This window comes from Ranitomeya variabilis, chromosome 1 (assembly GCF_051348905.1).
Source record: "Ranitomeya variabilis isolate aRanVar5 chromosome 1, aRanVar5.hap1, whole genome shotgun sequence".
Taxonomy (NCBI): domain Eukaryota; kingdom Metazoa; phylum Chordata; class Amphibia; order Anura; family Dendrobatidae; genus Ranitomeya; species Ranitomeya variabilis.
In genome coordinates this window covers 310,080,709-310,103,555 of record NC_135232.1, presented here as the reverse complement: position 1 = coordinate 310,103,555, position 22,847 = coordinate 310,080,709, and the positions used below count along the sequence as shown (strand labels likewise).

The window sequence follows — 22,847 nt, the reverse complement described above, 5'->3', positions numbered from 1 at the left end:
AGGAAACGGTTATTGTTGCTGGGGTGAGGAGCGGTCACCGGAGCGGGATCGGTCAGGGGAGCCGGATCGGTCGGGAGAGCAGAATCGGCCGGGGGAGTAGGGGTGCCGTCCATACCTGCGCCTGATGTGATTCCACCGATGTCGATCTGTTCCGTTGACGAGGACACTGGAATCGGCTGCAGCCCGGACCGCGGCTCTTCCGGAGTCACCTCTTGATGTGGCTCCGCCCTCCATGGTTCCGTGGCTGGAATAGGTAGGCTCGGCTCCTCCACCGGCGGCTCCAAGGAGTTCAGGTCCTTCACCGGCGGTGGACGCGAGTCCGCCTCTGATGGATGAGGGCAGGTCGGGATCACCTCGCCGTTGCTTGGGCACTTGCTGCTCATCGTCGCTGTCGGGCATCCGGCGGCAACGCATGCACCTGGCTCCGCCATTTCTCCGAGGTCGGGCTCCTTCTTCACCTCGTTCCCGTCGTTACAAATCAGGGGGCGGTTCTCCTCTGCTGCTGGGTAGGTCGTCCTCTCGCAGCAGGAGTCGGAGGGGGCGGTCGCTACTTCTGGCGCCGCTTTGGTAGTCTCCTCCCATGGCACGCCCTTCTTCTCCCTCCGCGCTCCCTGGAACGCTGCAATGGTGGCGACTTTTGGCGGGAACTTTTGGCGGTAAATGGCAACACACAGTCTTTGCAATAAAGTACAGTCCAAGCACAATAAATCACAGTTCCAAGGCACACATGACCCGATTCCTCAGGCTTAAGTAGATCCTGTTCGTGACGCCAAGTTGTAGCGCCCCCACTGCCGCAGGGCCGAGGTGTACCCGGTACCGGGCCTCTGAGTCTCTGCTCTGGGGTTGTCACGGTGGCTAGGCCCGGTCCGTGACCCTGCTGAGGGGCGTACAGTGAATGATAGATGTGGATGGTGGTGGTGGTGCGGTGCAGTAAATTATGAGGACACCAGGTTGCAGTCTCTTTACCTCTTTACTGAAGGTCTCTGGGTCCTCAGTCCGGAATACGGTCCACCAGGCTGCGCAAGTCCGGCCGGTCCAATGGCACCTCCAGAGTTCTCCTTGCAGGTGGAAATCTGTGCCTTCCTGCTAGCGCTATGTGTTGTGGTCCTCCCCTGCTGTGCTTACGGGATAGTCCCCACAACTGTTGTGTCTGTTTCTCGTGTTCCCTCACAACAACTCGATTAGATGATGTTCTGCTAATCCTCCGTCCCTCCCGGTGTTATGGTTGGGACGCACCCGTATGACGGGTAGGCTCGGAGCTCTTCCGGGACCCTAGAGTCGCCCCTCTCCACAGGTTGCCCCCCAAGTCTGCATAGGTGATTTAGGTGAGACAGCCCGCCTGTGACTGACTGTCCTGCCGTTGGTTTGAAGTATTGCTTGGAGCTAGATATATGAATACTTCCTCGGCGTTCCGGCCGCCGGTTGTGCGCCTCAGTAGGATGTTGCCTCGATCTTACAGCACGACTCCTACTGGTAATCTCCTTCTTGCTTTGATCTCGTTTCTCACTCAGCACAATATATCTCGCTTCTGATCCTTTCTTAGGGCACCGCCGCTATGCTGAGCAGGCACGGTCCCGTGACGTTCTTTCTTGTTGCCAGGCCTCTGTCAGGGTCCCAAACCTGACAGGGACCCTACCGAATCTTCCCCACAACACCCTCTGCCACAAGGTGTTGCCTGGTTCCAACCCAGTCAGCTTTCTCACTAACTTCCTGCCTGACCCCCAGTTTACCCACACGGTGAGGAGTGGCCTAATAAATAGCACCCTTAGCTCCCCCTGGAGGCCCGACTGTGAAATGTATTGGTGTATGTGATACCTGGTCAGATGAACTCCTTCAGTGCCATCAGACGTACCATAGCCCCCCTTAGCGGCGGAGCCACAGTACTGCAACGACCAGGACTCTGGGGCGCTGCAATCTGACCAATGATACATCACAGTTGGCAGAATTTTATTAGATATTTAGACAGGTTACCTGCGATAATAGAGCAATAAGGAACAATAGAGGTTAACCCCTCTCCCTTATGTTGATTATTGTCCATAAACAAGTAAAAAAAACACAATTCACAGTCAGACAAGCGTTCCTTAAACATTGTGAAATTGCTGTGTTCACTATAAACACTGGCCTTTAAAAATACTTTAAATATCATAGGTGACCTGTAGTTTGGTATAAAAATATGTTAGTGGCTGTAAAGATCATGGTATAACTATGTGATTGGAGAACTATATGGTGTACTTGAGGGGGAGAAGGGCATTGCCCAAAACAGCTACATTCTATAATTAATAGGTATTACTAGTATCTCAACATTGAGTCCCTAATTTTATGTCTAGTGCCTGGTCTTGAAATCCCAGATCTAATAGCTAGTGCCTGGACATGAAATCCCCGATCTTATAGCTAGTGCCTGGTCTTGAAATCCCAGATCTAATAGCTAGTGCCTGGACATGAAATCCCCGATCTTATAGCTAGTGCCTGGACATGAAATCCCAGATCTAATAGCTAGTGCCTGGACATGAAATCCCCGATCTTATAGCTAGTACCTGGACATGAAATCCCCGATCTTATAGCTAGTGCCTGGACATGAAATCCCCGATCTAATAGCTAGTACCTGGACATGAAATCCCCGATCTTATAGATAGTGCCTGGACATGAAATCCCCGATCTTATAGCTAGTACCTGGACATGAAATCCCCGATCTTATAGCTAGTACCTGGACATGAAATCCTCGATCTTATAGCTAGTACCTGGACATGAAATCCTCGATCTTATAGTTAGTACCTGGACATGAAATCCCCGATCTAATAGCTAGTACCTGGACATGAAACCCCTGATCTTATAGCTAGTGCCTGGACATGAAATCCCCGATCTTATAGCTAGTGCCTGGACATGAAATCCCCGATCTTATAGCTAGTGCCTGGACATGAAATCCCCGATCTTATAGTTAGTACCTGGACATGAAATCCCCGATCTTATAGCTAGTACCTGGACATGAAATCCCGATCTTATAGCTAGTGCCTGGACATGAAATCCTCGATCTTATAGCTAGTACCTGCACATGAAATCCCCGATCTTATAGCTAGTGCCTGGACATGAAATCCCCGATCTTATAGCTAGTACCTGGACATGAAATCCCAGCTCTTATAGATTGTACCTGGACATGAAATCCCAGATCTAATAGCTAGTGAAAGGACATGAAATCCCCGATCTTATAGCTAGTACCTGGACATGAAATCCCAGCTCTTATAGATTGTACCTGGACATGAAATCCCAGATCTAATAGCTAGTGCCTGGACATGAAATCCCCGATCTTATAGCTAGTGCCTGGACATGAAATCCCAGATCTAATAGCTAGTGCCTGGACATGAAATCCCCGATCTTATAGCTAGTGCCTGGACATGAAATCCCCGATCTTATAGCTAGTGCCTGGACATGAAATCCCCGATCTTATAGCTAGTGCCTGGACATGAAATCCCCGATCTTATAGCTAGTGCCTGGACATGAAATCCCAGATCTAATAGCTAGTGCCTGGACATGAAATCCCCGATCTTATAGCTAGTGCCTGGACATGAAATCCCCGATCTTATAGCTAGTGCCTGGACATGAAATCCCCGATCTTATAGTTAGTACCTGGACATGAAATCCCCGATCTTATAGCTAGTGCCTGGACATGAAATCCCCGATCTTATAGCTAGTACCTGGACATGAAATCCCAGATCTAATAGCTAGTGCCTGGACATGAAATCCCCGATCTTATAGCTAGTGCCTGGACATGAAATCCCCGATCTTATAGCTAGTGCCTGGACATGAAATCCCCGATCTTATAGTTAGTACCTGGACATGAAATCCCCGATCTTATAGCTAGTGCCTGGACATGAAATCCCCGATCTTATAGCTAGTACCTGGACATGAAATCCCAGCTCTTATAGATTGTACCTGGACATGAAATCCCAGATCTAATAGCTAGTGAAAGGACATGAAATCCCCGATCTTATAGCTAGTACCTGGACATGAAATCCCAGCTCTTATAGATTGTACCTGGACATGAAATCCCAGATCTAATAGCTAGTGCCTGGACATGAAATCCCCGATCTTATAGCTAGTGCCTGGACATGAAATCCCCGATCTTATAGCCAGTACCTGGACATGAAATCCCCGATCTTATAGCTAGTACCTGGACATGAAATCCCGATCTTATAGCTAGCGCCTGGACATGAAATCCCCGATCTTATAGCTAGTGCCTGGACATGAAATCCCGATCTTATAGCAAGTGCCTGGACATGAAATCCCAGATCTAATAGCTAGTGAAAGGACATGAAATCCCCGATCTTATAGCTAGTGCCTGGACATGAAATCCCCAATCTTATAGCTAGTGCCTGGACATGAAATCCCCGATCTTATAGCTAGTGCCTGGACATGAAATCCCGATCTTATAGCTAGTGCCTGGACATGAAATCCCGATCTTATAGCAAGTGCCTGGATATGAAATCCCTCGATCTTATAGCTAGTACCTGGACATGAAATCCCCGATCTTATAGCTAGTACCTGGACATGAAATCCCGATCTTATAGCTAGTGCCTGGACATGAAATCCCCGATCTTATAGTTAGTACCTGGACATGAAATCCTCGATCTTATAGCTAGTACCTGGACATGAAATCCCCGATCTTATAGCTAGTACCTGGACATGAAATCCCTGATCTTATAGCTAGTGCCTGGACAAGAAATCCCCGATCTTATAGTTAATACCTGGACATGAAATCCCCGATCTTATAGCTAGTGCCTGGACATGAAATCCCCGATCTTATAGCTAGTGCCTGGACCTGAAATCCCCAATCTTATAGCTAGTACCTGGAAATGAAATCCCAGCTCTTATAGATTGTACCTGGACATGAAATCCCAGATCTACTAGCTAGTGAAAGGACATGAAATCCCCGATCTTATAGCTAGTGCCTGGACAAGAAATCCCCGATCTTATAGTTAGTACCTGGACATGAAATCCCCGATCTTATAGCTAGTGCCTGGACATGAAATCCCCGATCTTATAGCTAGTGCCTGGACCTGAAATCCCCAATCTTATAGCTAGTACCTGGAAATGAAATCCCAGCTCTTATAGATTGTACCTGGACATGAAATCCCAGATCTACTAGCTAGTGAAAGGACATGAAATCCCCGATCTTATAGCTAGTGCCTGGACCTGAAATCCCCGATCTTATAGTAGCAAGTGCCTGGACATGAATCCCAGATCATATAAGCTAGTGCCTGGACATGAAATCCCCGATCTTATAGCTAGTACCTGGACATGAAATCCCAGCTCTTATAGATTGTACCTGGACATGAAATCCCAGATCTAATAGCTAGTGAAAGGACATGAAATCCCCGATCTTATAGCTAGTGCCTGGACATGAAATCCCCGATCTTATAGTAGCAAGTGCCTGGACATGAAATCCCAGATCTTATAGCTAGTGCCTGGACATGAAATCCCTGATCTTATAGCTAGTGCCTGGACATGAAATCCCTGATTTTATAGCTAGTGCCTGGACATGAAATCCCCGATCTTATAGCTAGTGCCTGGACATGAAATCCCCAATCTTATAGCTAGTGCCTGGACATGAAATCCTCGATCTTATAGCTAGTACCTGGACATGAAATCCCCGATCTTATAGCTAGTGCCTGGACATGAAATCCCCGATCTTATAGCTAGTACCTGGACATGAAATCCCAGCTCTTATAGATTGTACCTGGACATGAAATCCCAGATCTAATAGCTAGTGAAAGGACATGAAATCCCCGATCTTATAGCTAGTACCTGGACATGAAATCCCAGCTCTTATAGATTGTACCTGGACATGAAATCCCAGATCTAATAGCTAGTGCCTGGACATGAAATCCCCGATCTTATAGCTAGTGCCTGGACATGAAATCCCAGATCTAATAGCTAGTGCCTGGACATGAAATCCCCGATCTTATAGCTAGTGCCTGGACATGAAATCCCCGATCTAATAGCTAGTGCCTGGACATGAAATCCCCGATCTTATAGCTAGTGCCTGGACATGAAATCCCCGATCTTATAGCTAGTGCCTGGACATGAAATCCCCGATCTTATAGCTAGTACCTGGACATGAAATCCCAGATCTAATAGCTAGTGCCTGGACATGAAATCCCCGATCTTATAGCTAGTGCCTGGACATGAAATCCCCGATCTTATAGCTAGTGCCTGGACATGAAATCCCCGATCTTATAGTTAGTACCTGGACATGAAATCCCCGATCTTATAGCTAGTGCCTGGACATGAAATCCCCGATCTTATAGCTAGTGCCTGGACATGAAATCCCCGATCTTATAGCTAGTACCTGGACATGAAATCCCAGCTCTTATAGATTGTACCTGGACATGAAATCCCAGATCTAATAGCTAGTGAAAGGACATGAAATCCCCGATCTTATAGCTAGTACCTGGACATGAAATCCCAGCTCTTATAGATTGTACCTGGACATGAAATCCCAGATCTAATAGCTAGTGCCTGGACATGAAATCCCCGATCTTATAGCTAGTGCCTGGACATGAAATCCCCGATCTTATAGCCAGTACCTGGACATGAAATCCCCGATCTTATAGCTAGTACCTGGACATGAAATCCCGATCTTATAGCTAGTGCCTGGACATGAAATCCCCGATCTTATAGTTAGTACCTGGACATGAAATCCTCGATCTTATAGCTAGTACCTGGACATGAAATCCCCGATCTTATAGCTAGTACCTGGACATGAAATCCCCGATCTTATAGCTAGTGCCTGGACATGAAATCCCCGATCTTATAGCTAGTACCTGGACATGAAATCCCAGATCTAATAGCTAGTGCCTGGACATGAAATCCCCGATCTTATAGCTAGTGCCTGGACATGAAATCCCCGATCTTATAGCTAGTGCCTGGACATGAAATCCCCGATCTTATAGTTAGTACCTGGACATGAAATCCCCGATCTTATAGCTAGTGCCTGGACATGAAATCCCCGATCTTATAGCTAGTGCCTGGACATGAAATCCCCGATCTTATAGCTAGTACCTGGACATGAAATCCCAGCTCTTATAGATTGTACCTGGACATGAAATCCCAGATCTAATAGCTAGTGAAAGGACATGAAATCCCCGATCTTATAGCTAGTACCTGGACATGAAATCCCAGCTCTTATAGATTGTACCTGGACATGAAATCCCAGATCTAATAGCTAGTGCCTGGACATGAAATCCCCGATCTTATAGCTAGTGCCTGGACATGAAATCCCCGATCTTATAGCCAGTACCTGGACATGAAATCCCCGATCTTATAGCTAGTACCTGGACATGAAATCCCGATCTTATAGCTAGTGCCTGGACATGAAATCCCCGATCTTATAGTTAGTACCTGGACATGAAATCCTCGATCTTATAGCTAGTACCTGGACATGAAATCCCCGATCTTATAGCTAGTACCTGGACATGAAATCCCCGATCTTATAGCTAGTGCCTGGACAAGAAATCCCCGATCTTATAGTTAGTACCTGGACATGAAATCCCCGATCTTATAGCTAGTGCCTGGACATGAAATCCCCGATCTTATAGCTAGTGCCTGGACATGAAATCCCCGATCTTATAGCTAGTGCCTGGACCTGAAATCCCCAATCTTATAGCTAGTACCTGGAAATGAAATCCCAGCTCTTATAGATTGTACCTGGACATGAAATCCCAGATCTACTAGCTAGTGAAAGGACATGAAATCCCCGATCTTATAGCTAGTGCCTGGACCTGAAATCCCCGATCTTATAGTAGCAAGTGCCTGGACATGAATCCCCGATCTTATAGCTAGTGCCTGGACATGAAATCCCCAATCTTATAGCTAGTGCCTGGACATGAAATCCCGATCTTATAGCTAGCGCCTGGACATGAAATCCCCGATCTTATAGCTAGTGCCTGGACATGAAATCCCGATCTTATAGCAAGTGCCTGGACATGAAATCCCAGATCTAATAGCTAGTGAAAGGACATGAAATCCCCGATCTTATAGCTAGTGCCTGGACATGAAATCCCCAATCTTATAGCTAGTGCCTGGACATGAAATCCCCGATCTTATAGCTAGTGCCTGGACATGAAATCCCGATCTTATAGCTAGTGCCTGGACATGAAATCCCGATCTTATAGCAAGTGCCTGGATATGAAATCCCTCGATCTTATAGCTAGTGCCTGGACATGAAATCCCCAATCTTATAGCTAGTGCCTGGACATGAAATCCCCGATCTTATAGCTAGTGCCTGGACATGAAATCCCGATCTTATAGCTAGTGCCTGGACATGAAATCCCGATCTTATAGCAAGTGCCTGGATATGAAATCCCTCGATCTTATAGCTAGTGCCTGGACGTGAAATCCCGATCTTATAGCTAGTGCCTGGACATGAAATCCCGATCTTATAGCAAGTGCCTGGATATGAAATCCCTCGATCTTATAGTTAGTGCCTGGACATGAAATCCAGATCTTATAGCTTGTGCCTGGACATGAAATCCCGATCTTATAGCTAGTGCCTGGATATGAAATCCCTGATCTTATAGCTAGTGCCTTGACATGAAATCCCAGATCTTATAGCTAGTGCCTGGATATGAAATCCCGATCTTATAGCTAGTGCCTGGACATGAAATCCCCGATCTTATAGCTAGTGCCTGGACATGAAATCCATTCTCCAATCTTGTAGCTAGTGCCTTGACATGATATCCCATATCTTGCAAAAAGTGCCTTGACATGAAATCCCGCTACAGCTAGTGCCTGGACATGAAATTCTCAATATTATGGCAAGTGCCTAGACGTGAAATCCCCCATCGTATTGAAAGTGCTTGCACATGGAATCCTCCCAATCATCTGGCTAGTGCATGCGCATGGAATCCCCCAATCTCATGGCTAGAGCCTGAACATGAAATCTTAGGTGTCTGGAAGTGGAATCCCCCAATCTTGTGCAGTGCAAGTGCCTGGACAATCCCAGTCAACAAGCATTGTTCTTGTTTACCCTAGGGTTACATTTAAGGATAGCATTTTGCATTGCTCCTGACAGTCAGGCCTGGCTAGACTGCTATATAAGGGCTCCTGAAAAAGGGACTTTGGACTCTATGTCAAGTTCTTAACTAACAAGAGAGCTACAGCCTCAATAGAAAATACTCTTCCTTCAACATCTTCTTGGTTAGGGTGTGGTGAAGGTCAAATAAATCCTTTATTATTTATTATTCAGGTTCACTGATTCTTAGTAAGTGTATCCAAAGATAATGTGCTGTCTATAGTAGATTATCCCAACTTGGTGGTAGCTGAAACTTAAATATTACTACACAATATGCAGCTTTTAAACTTACAAAAAAAGAAGTTTCCCAAATAACTTTTCCTCCCTTTAACAACTAATTCTCATTTGTTGGCAAATCATCTCTCTATGTTACTTTTCATGTATAGCTATATTTTAACTTTAAGTAGGGATTAAACTCTAATGAAATTCTATTGAAGTTCATGTGTTTAGGCCATTCATAGCATGCATGGGTCCAGACCATTTTATCCTTTTTTCTTATGTAAAAAGACTTGTGGTATGTTCCTATAACCTTATTGCTGGAATTGTTATATATGTATATATATGTAACTATGGTAAGTTCATTGTTTTCAGTGTTGGTATTGTCTATATGTGGTTCAATGAGTTTATACTGCATGCAATATTAACTGTTACTATTAGATGGCTCTGTTATAGCAGGGACCAGGAGATTATAAAAAGAGCTGTAGCAGGAAGTGTCACAGTATGTGGCAGAAGTTACATGGCTGGGAAAGGATCTCTATTACTGAGAAGAGAAGAGAACTAGGCTAGGAGCACAGACCAGTTCTCAAAAACAGGCAAAGTTGGGACTTCTGAGGAGTCTGTAAAGTATGCATCAGCTGCAGAGGAACATGAGCGCTACAATCTCATTCAGATGTCCATTTATACGTATGCGTTCTATCTGTTTTCATGGATCATAGAACACATACCAATTATAATTTATGGAGCTGTTCATAAGTTCACATGACACTCGGTCCACAGAAAAATCATCCAGACATTTCCATTTTTGATCCACGTCATGGATACAAGTCTATGGGTCCTTGAAAATCAGTGACAGCACACGGATGAAATCATTGAACAGTCCGTGTGCTGTCTGTGATTAACATGGTAATGAATAGGAGAAGGTTAGTTGCTTTTTTTTTCATGCGTAAAAATCACTGATGAAATGCTAAAAATGTGAACTCACCAAACCCTGATTAAATACTGGTGGTAAAAACTGATATGATGACCAAACACTGGCAAACCTCAGATGAAAAACACTAACGTCTACATGAGGCTGAAGTCTGCACCTATGACAGATACATACGATATTGAGAGATTATGGTGCAGGACACCAACCATGTGGCGGGATGCTGTTTTTGTCACATGGAATGTGTGTACTGTGTTGTGCCAAGCTTTGTTTGCCCTGTTACCCTTGCACTGTCCGAGTACCCTTTGCACTTTGCTTGTATTGGGCTGGAGGGAAAGGGTACATAACCGCTGCACAAAATGCCCTGTCAGCAGCGAGACGTGCCAGCATCATTGCAGGTCCTGGAAGAGCCTAACACTGATGTAAATGTGGATATTGTGGCTCTAAATCTATGTTATTGGAAGAAAGGAAAATAAATTCATTTAAAGGCAATGTTTTGGTGTCAAGGAGGTGAAAGTGACTGCATAAGGTGCCAGGAGAGCGTTTTGTTGGCCTCTGTACTCATGAAACCTAGAATAAAAACAATAAGTAGTAATACTGCATGCAAATAGCAAAGGATATTAAGTTGATACTATTTTGATCAAAAGAGCGTAAAAAACCATCCCAGTGCAACACACTTACAGATTGCACTTATAATAACAGATATGCAGGCTCATGTCTCTGGCCTGGCATTAGTTTCTTGTACTTCGTACAATTAGGATAGGGGCCACTTGGGTTGTGCATTTTGTATATTGAACTTTCCACAGGCAGGTGAAAAGCACAGTGAGTCCAGGTCCAGGTCCTGCTTTTGCCCCTATTTTGAGGCCTGCTGGTACATCATATAGTGATATACAGTGGGTACGGAAAGTATTCAGACCCCTTTAAATTTTTCACTCTTTGTTTCATTGCAGCCATTTGGTAAATTCAAAAAAGTTCATTTTTTTTTCATTAATGTACACTCTGCACCCCATTTTGACTGAAAAAAAACAGAAATGTAGTAATTTTTGCAAATTTATTAAAAAATAAAAACTGAAATATCACATGGTCATAAGTATTCAGACCCTTTGCTCAGTATTGAGTAGAAGAATCCTTTTGAGCTAGTACAGCCATGAGTCTTCTTGGGAATGATGCAACAAGTTTTTCACACCTGGATTTAGGGATCCTCTGCCATTCTTCCTTGCAGATCCTCTCCAGTTCCGTTAAGGTACCGTAACACATAACGATTTCGTTAACGATATCGTTGCTTTTTGTGACGTAGCAACGATATTGTTAACGAAATCGTTATGCGTGACAGCGACCAACGATCAGGCCCCTGCTGGGAGATCGTTGGTCGCTGCGAATGATCAGGACCTTTTTTTGGTCGCTGATCACCTGCTGTCATCGCTGCATCGGCGTGTGTGGACCAGCGGTGGACACCGCGTCATACCATACGCCAGCGGTTGCCGCATACACTTCTATCCAGAACAGGGAGACTCTCCCTTGGTTGCTCACAAGAGCTTACACCCACCATAGATATTACGTTCTATACGTAACTGATGAAGGTCGGATTAACGACCGAAACATTTTGTTGCTGAAAATAAAAACCGCTTTCACACATAAGTTGAGTGCCAGGTTTCATTACATAGTACTAAGGTGTTGGAACCTACCTGAGCACCACACTCTGTAAGCTGTGCACACGTTGATCTATTTGCCGATCCAGCGATGTCTTCACTGGTAACCAGGGTAAATATCGGGTTACTAAGCGCAGGGCCGCGCTTAGTAACCCGATGTTTACCCTGGTTACCATTGTAAATGTAAAAAAAAAAAAACACTACATACTCACATTCCGGTGTCTGTCACGTCCCTCGCCGTCAGCTTCCCGCACTGACTGTGAGCGCCGGCCGTAAAGCACAGCGGTGACGTCACCGCTGTGCTGTGCTTTACGGCCGGCGCTGACACAGTCAGTGTGGGAAGCTGATGGCGAGGGACGTGACAGACACCGGAATGTAAGTATGTAGTGTTTTGGTTTTTTTTACATTTACAATGGTAACCAGGGTAAACATCGGGTTACTAAGCGCGGCCCTGCGCTTAGTAACCCGATGTTTACCCTGGTTACCCGGGGACTACGGCATCGTTGGTCGCTGGAGAGCTGTCTGTGTGACAGCTCTCCAGCGACCACACAACGACTTTCCAACGATCACGGCCAGGTCGTATCGCTGGTCGTGATCATTGGTAAATCGTTAAGTGTAACGGTACCTTTAGGTTGGATGGTGAAGGTTGATGGACAGCCATTTTCAGGTCTCTCCAGAGATGCTCAATTGGGTTTAGGTCAGGGCTCTGGCTGGGCCAGTCAAGAATGGTCACAGAGTTGTTCTGAAGCCACTCCTTTGTTATTTTAGCTGTGTGCTTAGGGTTATTGTCTTGTTGGAAGGTGAACCTTCGGCCAAGTCTGAGGTCCAGAGCACTCTGGAAGAGGTTTTCATCCAGGATATCTCTGTGCTTGGCCGCATTCATGTTTCCTTCAATGACAGTCATCCTGTCCCTGCAGCTGAAAAACACGCCCATAACATGATGCTGCCACCACCATGTTTCACTGTTGGATTGTATTGGGCAGATGATGAGTAGTGCCTGGTTTTCTCCACAAATACCTCTTAGAATTATCACCAAAAAGGTCTATCTTCGTCTCATCAGACCAGAGAATCTTATTTTTCATAGTCTGGGAGTCCTTCATGTGTTTTTTATCAAACTCAATGCAGGCTTTCATATGTCTTGCACTGAGGAGAGGTTTCCGTCGCGCCACTCTTCAATAAAGGTCCCGACTGGTGGATGGCTGCAGTGATAGTTGACTTTGTGGACCTTTCTCCCGTCTCCCTACTGCATCTCTGGAGCTCAGCCACAGTGATCTTGGGGTTATTCTTTACCTCTCTCACCAAGGCTCTTCCCCCATGATTGCTCAGTTTGGCTGGATGGCCACGTCTAAGAAGACTTCTGGTGGTCCCATATTTTTTCATTTAAGGATTAAGGATGCCACTGTGCTCTTAGGAACCTTGAGTACTGCAGACATTCTTTTGTAACCTTGGCCAGCTCTGTGCCTTGACAGATTTCTGTCTCTGAGCTCCTTGGCCAGTTCCTTTGACCTCATGATTCTCATTTGGTCTGACATGCACTGTGAGCTTTGAGGTCTTATATAGACAGGTGTGTGCCTTTCCAAATCAAGTCCTATCAGTTTAATTAAACACAGCTGGCCTCCAATGTAGGAGTAGAACCATTTCAAGGAGGATCACAAGGAAATGGACAGCATGTGACTTAAATATGAGTGTCTGAGTAAAGGGTCTGAATACTTATGACTATGTGATAGTTCAGTTTTTCTTTTTTAGCAAATTTTCAAAAATTTCTACATTTCTTTTTTTTTAGTCAAAATGGAGTGCAGAGTGTACATTAATGAGAAAAAAATGAACTTTTTTGAATTTACCAAATGGCTGCAATGAAACAATGAGTGAAAAATTTAAAGGGGGGTCTGAATACTTTCTGTACCCACTGTACTACACTTAGCTACCATTCTGATTGGGTACACCTTGTTGCAGTCAGATGGCTTTTATTCTAGGTTTTGTCTATTAATGGCCCCAGTTTGAATGTGCACCTACACAATGCACTTATACTAACACATATGCTGGCTCATGTCTCTGGTTTTGCTATGTATCCATGTAGCCTGTAGTTCAGCTCTGGGAGGTCTGTGGGGGCTTTGTAATAACTTTAGCTAATGGTAGTCAAGCTTAAGAGACTGTGTGGACTGTGACAAGACATTAGATCTGGGGACAGTAGTAGCTGGGTCAGTCTGGTACGAAAGAGGTTAGAGCCACAAGTAGAACGGTGACCAGCAGTGAAGGCAAACATTGACTACATTGCTGCTTGTAAGTAGCCGGTGACCAGTAAAGGTACCTTCACACGAAACGACATTATAACGATATCGCTAGCAATCCGTGACGTTGCAGCGTCCTCGCTAGCGATATCGTTTCGTTTGACACGCAGCAGCGATCAGGATCCTGCTGTGATGTCGCTGGTCGCTGAATAAAGTCTAGAACTTTATTTGGTCGTCCGATCGCTGTGTATCGTTGTGTTTGAAAGCAAAAGCAACGATACCAGCGATATTTTACACTGGTAACCAGGGTAAACATCGGGTTACTAAGCGCAGGGCCGCGCTTAGTTACCCGATGTTTACCCTGGTTACTAGCGTAAAATGTAAAAAAAACAAACAGCACATACTCACATTGCGTCCCCTGCAGTCTGCTTCCTCCTCTGACTCAGCGCCGCAAAGTGAAAGTGAAAGCAGCACAGCGGTGACGTCACCGCTCTGCTCTCACTGTACGGCGCTCAGTCAGTCAGGAAGTGGACGCAGGGGGACGTGAATGTAAGTATGTGCTGTTTGTTTTTTTTAGATTTTACGCTGGTAACCAGGGTAAACATCGGGTTACTAAGCACGGCCCTGCGCTTAGTTACCCGATGTTTACCCTGGTTACCAGGGGACCTCGGCATAGTTGATCGCTGGAGAGCGGTCTGTGTGACAGCTCTCCAGCGACCAAACAGCGACGCTGCAGCGATCGACATCGTTGTCGCTATCGCTGCAGCGTCGCTTCGTGTGAAGGTACCTTAAGTGGCCTGTAAGTAACTTGTTATTCTCATCCTGTGAAATTATAGAAATGGTGTGATCTAGAAGAAGAATGTTAACTCCTCAGAATCGGCTCATGATGAAAGATTTAGAAACAATCTCTCCTTTTGGGCCAAAGACATTCAGTCCTCCATGTTACGTTTCAAGTTAAAGCTACCCTGTCATTAATTAAACTGTTCTGAGATCTGCGACTCTTTTTAACTTCCTTATTGGGCAAAGGAAGTGACAACAGTACCAAGCACATTTTCTGTTCATAGGAATAAGCTGCACAATATAAATGACATCATGACTAGTGTTGAGCGATACCGTCCGATACTTGAAAGTATCGGTATCGGAAAGTATCGGCCGATACCGGCAAAGTATCGGATCTAATCCGATACCGATACCCGATACCAATACAAGTCAATGGGACTCAAGTATCGGACGGTATCCCTGATGGTTCCCAGGGTCTGAAGGAGAGGAAACTCTCCTTCAGGCCCTGGGATCCATATTAATGTGTAAAATAAAGAATTAAAATAAAAAATATTGATATACTCACCTCTCCGACGCAGCCTGGACCTTACCGAGGGAACCGGCAGCGTTCTTTGCTTAAAATGCGTGCTTTTACTTCCTTCCATGACGTTACGGCTTGTGATTGGTCGCGTGCCGCCCATGTGGCCGTGACGCGACCAATCACAGCAAGCCGTGACGTAATTTTCAGGTCCTCAATGCCTAATTCTAGGCATTCAGGAATTTAAAATTACGTTCCGGCTTGTGATTGGTCGCGTCGCGGTCACATGGGCGACGCGACCAATCACAAGCCGTGACGTCACGGGAGGCAGGAGACGCGCGCATTTTTAAAATTACGTCACGGCTTGTGATTGGTTGCGTGCCGCCCATGTGACCGCGACGCGACCAATCACAGCAAGCCGTGATGTAATTTCAGGTCCTGATGCCTATTTCTGCATTGAGGACCTGAAATTACGTCACGGCTTGCTGTGATTGGTCGCGTCGCGGTCACATGGGCGGCACGCAACCAATCACAAGCCGTGACGTCACGGAAGGAAGTAAAAGCGCGCATTTTAAGCAAAGAACGCTGCCGGTTCCCTCGGTGAGGTCCAGGCTGCGTCCGAGAGGTGAGTATAGCAATATTTTTTATTTTAATTCTTAATTTTACACATTAATGTTGTTTCGATACCGATACCCGATACCACAAAAGTATCGGATCTCGGTATCGGAATTCCGATACCCGCAAGTATAGGCCGATACCCGATACTTGCGGTATCGGAATGCTCAACACTAATCATGACACATTTTGATTTTTTTTTTTTTTTTTTTTTTTTTTGGGGGGGGGGACTGCTATAACACTAGATTTCCAGGAATCTATAGGTAACAAGGGAGTATTCTAAGATTTTAGCTGCATAAAACAATGCTTAATATACTATATACCTAGCTTCCAGGACATGGCAGTGCAAGTTGCTCTTGTGCTGGTCATGCATTATGTGCAACTCAAGGTAAATCTCTCCCTGGACTTCTTCATCTGGGTTCACACGACTCAGGTTAATCCAGCTGTCAATACCTAAAAAAGAGTAGGAAATCTCAATTATAGTTGATACATTTCATGACTATGAAGATATATGAGTTCAAGAGAATGCAACAATAAATAGTATGGAAATCAAGAAGCAATATAATTCAGGTAATAACTATGCACCTGCCAAGGTATGTACTTGCTACACTCATCAGGAGAGCTTTAAACTAGAGCAATATGGGAAGAGAAATGTACGGCGAGAAAAAAGTATGCAGCTAATGAATTTTTTTGAGAACCCTGCTACTAGAAGTGGAAATAAAGAACAAAAACAACAAACTCTGAATGAAAATAGAGGAGCAAGAGAAACAGACTACAAACTAAAATGTGTGTATACAAATGCACAGGGCATGGGAAACAAACAAGGAGAATGGGAGCTGCTAACACAGGAAGAGAGATATGATGTCATAGGCATCACTGAAACTTGGTGGGATGATGCACATGATTGGAATACAAACCTTGAAGGCTACAACTTATTTATAAGAAACAGGCTTAATGGGAGAGGAGGTGTTGCATTGTATGTTAGGAAAGCATATATTTCCACAGAAATCCAAGCTTCAGAGAATGATAGCTCTGTAGAATCTATGTGAGTAAAGGCTGAGTCACACATAACGATATCGTTAACGATATCGTTGCAACGTCACGCTTTTGGTGACGTAGCAACGGTCCCGCTAACGATCTCGTTATGTGTGACAGCGACCAACGATCAGGCCCCTGCTGGGAGATCATTGGTCGTTGGGGAATGATCAGGACCATTTTTTGGTCGCTGATCACCCGCTGTCATCGCTGGATCGGCGTGTGTGACGCCGATCCAGCGATGTGTTCACTTGTAACCAGGGTAAATATCGGGTTACTAAGCGCAGGGCAGCACTTAGTAACCTGATATTTACCCTGGTTACCATTGTAAAAGTTTAAAAAAAAACAGTACATACTCACAATCTGATGTCTGTCACGTCCCCCAGCGTCCACAGGGTTAAAACTGCTTTCGGCAGGAGCGCTGCTGCCGAGAGCTTCCCTGCACTGACTGTGTCAGCGCCGGCCGTAAAGCAGAGCACAGCGGTGACGTCACTGCTGTTACTGCCGGCGCTGACACATTCAGTGCAGGGAAGCTCTCGGCAGCAGCGCTCCTGCCGAAAGCAGTTTTAACCCTGTGGACGCTGGCGGGGGACGTGACAGACATCAGAATGTGAGTATGTAGTGTTTTTTTTTTTTACTTTTACAATGGTAACCAGGGTAAATATCGGGTTACTAAGCGCGGCCCTGCACTTAGTAACCCGATGTTTACCCTGGTTACCCGGGTGCTGCAGGGGGACTTCGGCATCGTTGAAGACAGTTTCAACGATGCCGAAGTCGTTCCCCTGATCGTTGGTCGCTGCAGAGAGCTGTCTGTGTGACAGCTCCCCAGCGACCACACGAGACGACTTACCAACGATCACGGCCAGGTCGTATCGCTGGTCGTGATCGTTGGTAAGTCGTTTAGTGTAACTCCAGCTTAAGAATACAAGGAGAGAAGAACAGAAAGGACACTTGTAGAGATATAGGGTTAGTGGGTGCTCTCGCCAAATGGCCCGGCTGTCTTTAGAAAGACTGCATGGACCAGGGCTCGTACCAATGAACGCCTGCTCTCTCTTCCTGTAGGCAGAACACTACTCAGACAACACAGAGTGAGCGTAAAACAGTGTGGCAATAATTTATTGAACCACGAACTTTTCGGAGTACGTCAAAAAGAAAAGTCAAAGATGCTATAGGATTTTTACTGGATGAAAAAGAGTGAAGTGGTGAAAAATGATGTTGAGAAGGCAGAACTTTTAATTAACCAGATACAGCTTGGGTTTATATCAAACAAGTCATGCCAGACTAATCTAATTTCATTTATGATGGAATAACTGACTGGGTGGATCAGGAAATGCAGTAATATAGTATATCTCAACTTCAGCAAAGCATTTGTATCTCATACTATACTTATGGAAAATATGAATAAGTATGGAATTGACAAGGCTATGGTTAGGAGGATTCATAACTGGCTCAATAATTGTACTCAAAGAGCGGTAATAAATGGTTGCATATCCAGTTGGTAGAGTGTTTCAAGTGAGGTACCACAAAGATCTGTCCTTGCCCCAGTGTTGGTCAACAGTTTTATAAATGATCTAGATAAGGGAACTGAAGGTAAACTAATCAAATTTGCAGACAATGCAAAGCTAGGAGGGATAGCTAAAGGCCCCGTCTCACTAAGCGATTTACCAACGATCACGACCAGCGATACGACCTGGCCATGATCGTTGATAAGTCGCTGTGTGGTCGCTGGGGAGCTGTCACACAGACAGCTCTCTCCAGCGACCAACGATCAGGGGAACGACTTCGGCATCGTTGAAACTGTCTTCAACGATGCCGAAGTCCCCCTGCAGCACCCGGGTAACCAGGGTAAACATCGGGTTACTAAGTGCAGGGCCGCGTTTAGTAACCCGATGTTTACCCTGGTTACCAAAAAAAACAAACAGTACATACTCGCCTTTCGGTGTCCAGGTCCCTTGCCGTCTGCTTCCTGCTCTGACTGAGATCCGGCCGTACAGTGAGAGCAGAGCGCAGCGGTGACGTCACTGCTGTGCTCTCACTTCTCACTGTACGGCCGGCAGTCAGTGAGAGCAGGAAGCAGACGGCAAGGGACCTGACGGACATCAGAAGGCGAGTATGTATTGTTTTTTTTTTTTTACATTTACGCTGGTAACCAGGGTAAACATCGGGTTACTAAGCGCGGCCCTGCGCTTAGTAACCCGATGTTTACCCTGGTTACCAGTGAAGACATCGCTGGATCGGTGTCACACACACCGATTCAGCGATGTCAGCGGGGCCTCAACGACCAAAAAAAGGTCCAGGCCATTCCGACACGACCAGCGATCTCGCAGCAGGGGCCTGATCGCTGGTACGTGTCACACATAGCGAGATCGCTATGGAGGTCGCTGTTGCGTCACAAAACTTGTGACTCAGCAGCGATCTCGCTAGCGATCTCGCTATGTGAGACGGGGCCTTAACAGTGGAGAAAACAGAGAAAGGATTCAGAATGATCCAGATAAGATTGAACAATGGGCTTCGACTAAAGGTACCGTCACATTAAGCGACGCTGCAGCGATATAGACAACGATGCCGATCGCTGCAGCGTCGCTGTTTCGTCATTGTGTGGTCGCTGGAGAGCTGTCACACAGACAGCTCTCCAGCGACCAACTATGCCGAAGTCTCTGGGTAACCAGGGTAAACATTGGGTTACTAAGCGCAGGGCCGCGTTTAGTAACCCGATGTTTACCCTGGTTACCAGTGTAAATGTAAAAAAAACCAAACACTACATACTTACATTCCGGTGTCTGTCGCGTCCCCCGGCGTCCGCTTCCCTGCACTGTGTAAGCGCCGGTCGTAAAGCAGAGCGGTGACGTCACCGCTGTGCTCTGCATTACGGCCGGCCGGCGCTGACACAGTGCAAGGAAGCGGACGCCGGGGGACGCGACAGACACCGGAATGTAAGTATGTAGTGTTTGGGTTTTTTTACATTTACAATGGTAACCAGGGTAAATATCGGGTTACTAAGCGCGGCCCTGCGCTTAGTAACCCGATGTTTACCCTGGTTACCAGTGAAGACATCGCTGAATCGGCGTCACACACGCCGACTCAGCGATGTCAGCGGGTGAGCCAGCGACGAAATAAGGTGCTGGCCTTCTAGCTCCGACCAACGATGTCACAGCAGGATCCTGATCGCTGCTGCGTGTCAAACACAACGATATCGCTCTCCAGGACGCTGCAAGGTCACGGATCGCTATCGTTATCGTTGTTAAGTTGTTCAGTGTGAAGGTACCTTTATATAATGATTTTTAACAGGGAGAAATGCAAGATTCCACATCTGGGAAAGAAAAATGAAAATGACATCTATAGGGGTATGTGCACACGTCAGGATTTCTTCAGGAATTTTTGCTTTTTTTTTTTGCGGATTTCCCCGATAAAAACGCTATAATACCGCATAAAAAACGCATACATTATGCATCCTATCATTTAGAATGCATTCTGCATTTTTTGTGCAAATGTTGCGTTTTTTTCCGAAAAAAAAACGCATTCCGGAAAAAGAAGCAACATGTTCATTATTTTTGCGGATTTTTTTCGGATTTCCCATTAAATTGGAGTGTCAGGAAAAAAACGTAAAAATCCGCAAAAAAAAGCGTAAAAAACGAGTAAAAAACACAAAAAAAAAACGCATGCGGATTTCTGGCAGAAATGTCCGGATTTTGTCAGGAAAATTTCTGCAAGAAATCCTGACGTGTGCACATACCCTAGAATGGGAGGAATACAACTAAACAACAGAACGTGTTAAAGACTTCGGTACACTAATAGATCACAGATTACAAATGAGTCAACAGTGTGATGCAGCAACAAAAAGGCAAACACAGTTCTAGGATGTATTAAGAGAAGCATAGAGTCTAGATCACGTGAAGTAATTATCCCCCTCTACTCCTCCTTGGTAGACCTCTTCTGGAATACTGTGTCCAGTTCTGGGCACATTTTAAAAAAAAAAAATCGAAAAACTAGAGCAAGTTCAGAGAAGAGCTACCAGGATGGTGAGCGGACTGCAAACTATGCCCTATGAGGAACAGTTAAAGGATCTGGGAATGTTAGCAAAAAAGAAGTCTAAGAGAAAACTTAAAAGCTGTCTACAAATATCTGAAGAGATGTGACAGTGTAGAAGGATCATCCTTATTCTCATTTGCACATGGAAACATGAGAAGCAATGGAATGAAACTGAAAGGGAGAAGATACAGATTAGATATTAGAAAAGTTCTCCTTCAATGGAAGTCTTCAAACAGAGGATGGACAGACATCTGTCTGAGATGGTTTAGTGAATTCTGCATTGAGCAGGGGGTTGGATATGATGATCCTAGAGGTCCCTTGCAACTCTAACATTCGACTGATTCTACTGTACACTCCCTTTAAAACGGACAATGGGTTAAGTGTCATGTTTTTGCTCTTATTTTATTCCCGATGCTCCACTGAGTATTTAGATTTTTTTTTTCTTCTTTAAACCAGCCATACAATTCCAGTGATATGAGCCTTTTTATTTAAAACTTATTTTTACTGTATTTACCAAGGAGGTGTGGCAGACAGGATTGGGGAAATGTTTTTAGACTTCTCTGGATTATTATCCTATAAGCAACACGCCCTTGTTAAAAGCATAAAAACTAGCACAATATTTCTAGAGACTTGCATACTTCTGACCACATTACAACTACATGTGCTCTGCCTCTCTCAATACATATGAACACACTGTAGCAATGCTACTCACTTGGAAGCGTTCGGAGGTATCACAGGAACTATTACTATTTAAAGTACGGCTGGTTTATTTCAGTCTTCATAAACCACATCACAGGAAAACTTAAATACAGCCTTTGTCTGGCACAAAGTAAAACAAAGTAACAAGTCCATACAATAGTGCTGGTCAGCTCTCCTGGCTTAGAGTCCAACTTCTTAGTCTTTTAGTAAAGACACTCAATCCAGGAGAGCTGCACACCTCCATAAACCCAGCCATGTGTGAGACAAACAGGTTTCATTTTACAAAGTGAACCACATCCAGGGGTGGAGATATGGTGAGCAGTCATTTTTCTCAACTCATCTAGCTGCTCGCAATCAACCTTTCATGGCCCATTAACCCCTTGTAGTTCAATAAGTACTAAAGCATTACTCCAAGGTTATCTACCATGCACTAGGTGTCCTATAGCCACTTTACAGCACACTCTCACTGGTAATACCTGTGAATCCTGACAGCATGTGCACCACATGCAGTCTGGATTCAGAAATCTGCAGCCACGAAGAGTGACTGCCGACTTTCATCAGAAAACTGGATAACCACTTTAAGTCTATACAGCTACATGCAACATAAGGCAACAAGCCAAAGAGGGACTCTGCAGCCATGCCTCAGGAGTGCCAAAGTCACAGCTGCTCATCTTGACAGTTCTCTGACAGATCACACGAGTTGGAACTGTCAGAGTTTTAGTAGCAAAGAAATTTAGAAGGCTATGCAAACATTAGGAATCCTGTACTACCCATAGCTGTAGTATTTCTACATGGGTAGATAAATGTGAACCTAATGATGGAGGGCCCATCAGAGTTGTAGTGGCAGACATGGAGCCCAAAGGAACATTACCAAGTGTTGTCAACTGAGTTCTCTGAAATGTGTCTTTTACTGAGCAGTACTCCCTCTCCAAATAACCTGTTCATGTGTTTTTTTTAAACCCCACTTCACTTTTACAACCAGAAGTGTACCGCCCATAGCGGCAGACCAAGGGGCATTTCTGGTGCCTGTAAGCTGGGGGGCGCCCACTTGGCACTTCCACTTGTATGTCATCACAATCTCAGT

General features: G+C 45.2%; 1 protein-coding gene across 3 annotated transcripts in view; it reads right to left on the bottom strand.

Moving 5' to 3' along the window:
- The window catches only part of RASAL1 (RAS protein activator like 1), a 209,473-nt gene that overhangs the window by 108,092 nt on the left and 78,534 nt on the right, over window positions 1-22,847 (bottom strand). For all 3 annotated transcript variants that reach the window (XM_077296589.1, XM_077296581.1, XM_077296594.1), the window contains exon 5: window positions 16,324-16,453. In XM_077296589.1, the coding sequence (XP_077152704.1) occupies window positions 16,324-16,453 (130 nt within the window). The remainder of the gene's footprint in view (window positions 1-16,323; window positions 16,454-22,847) is intronic.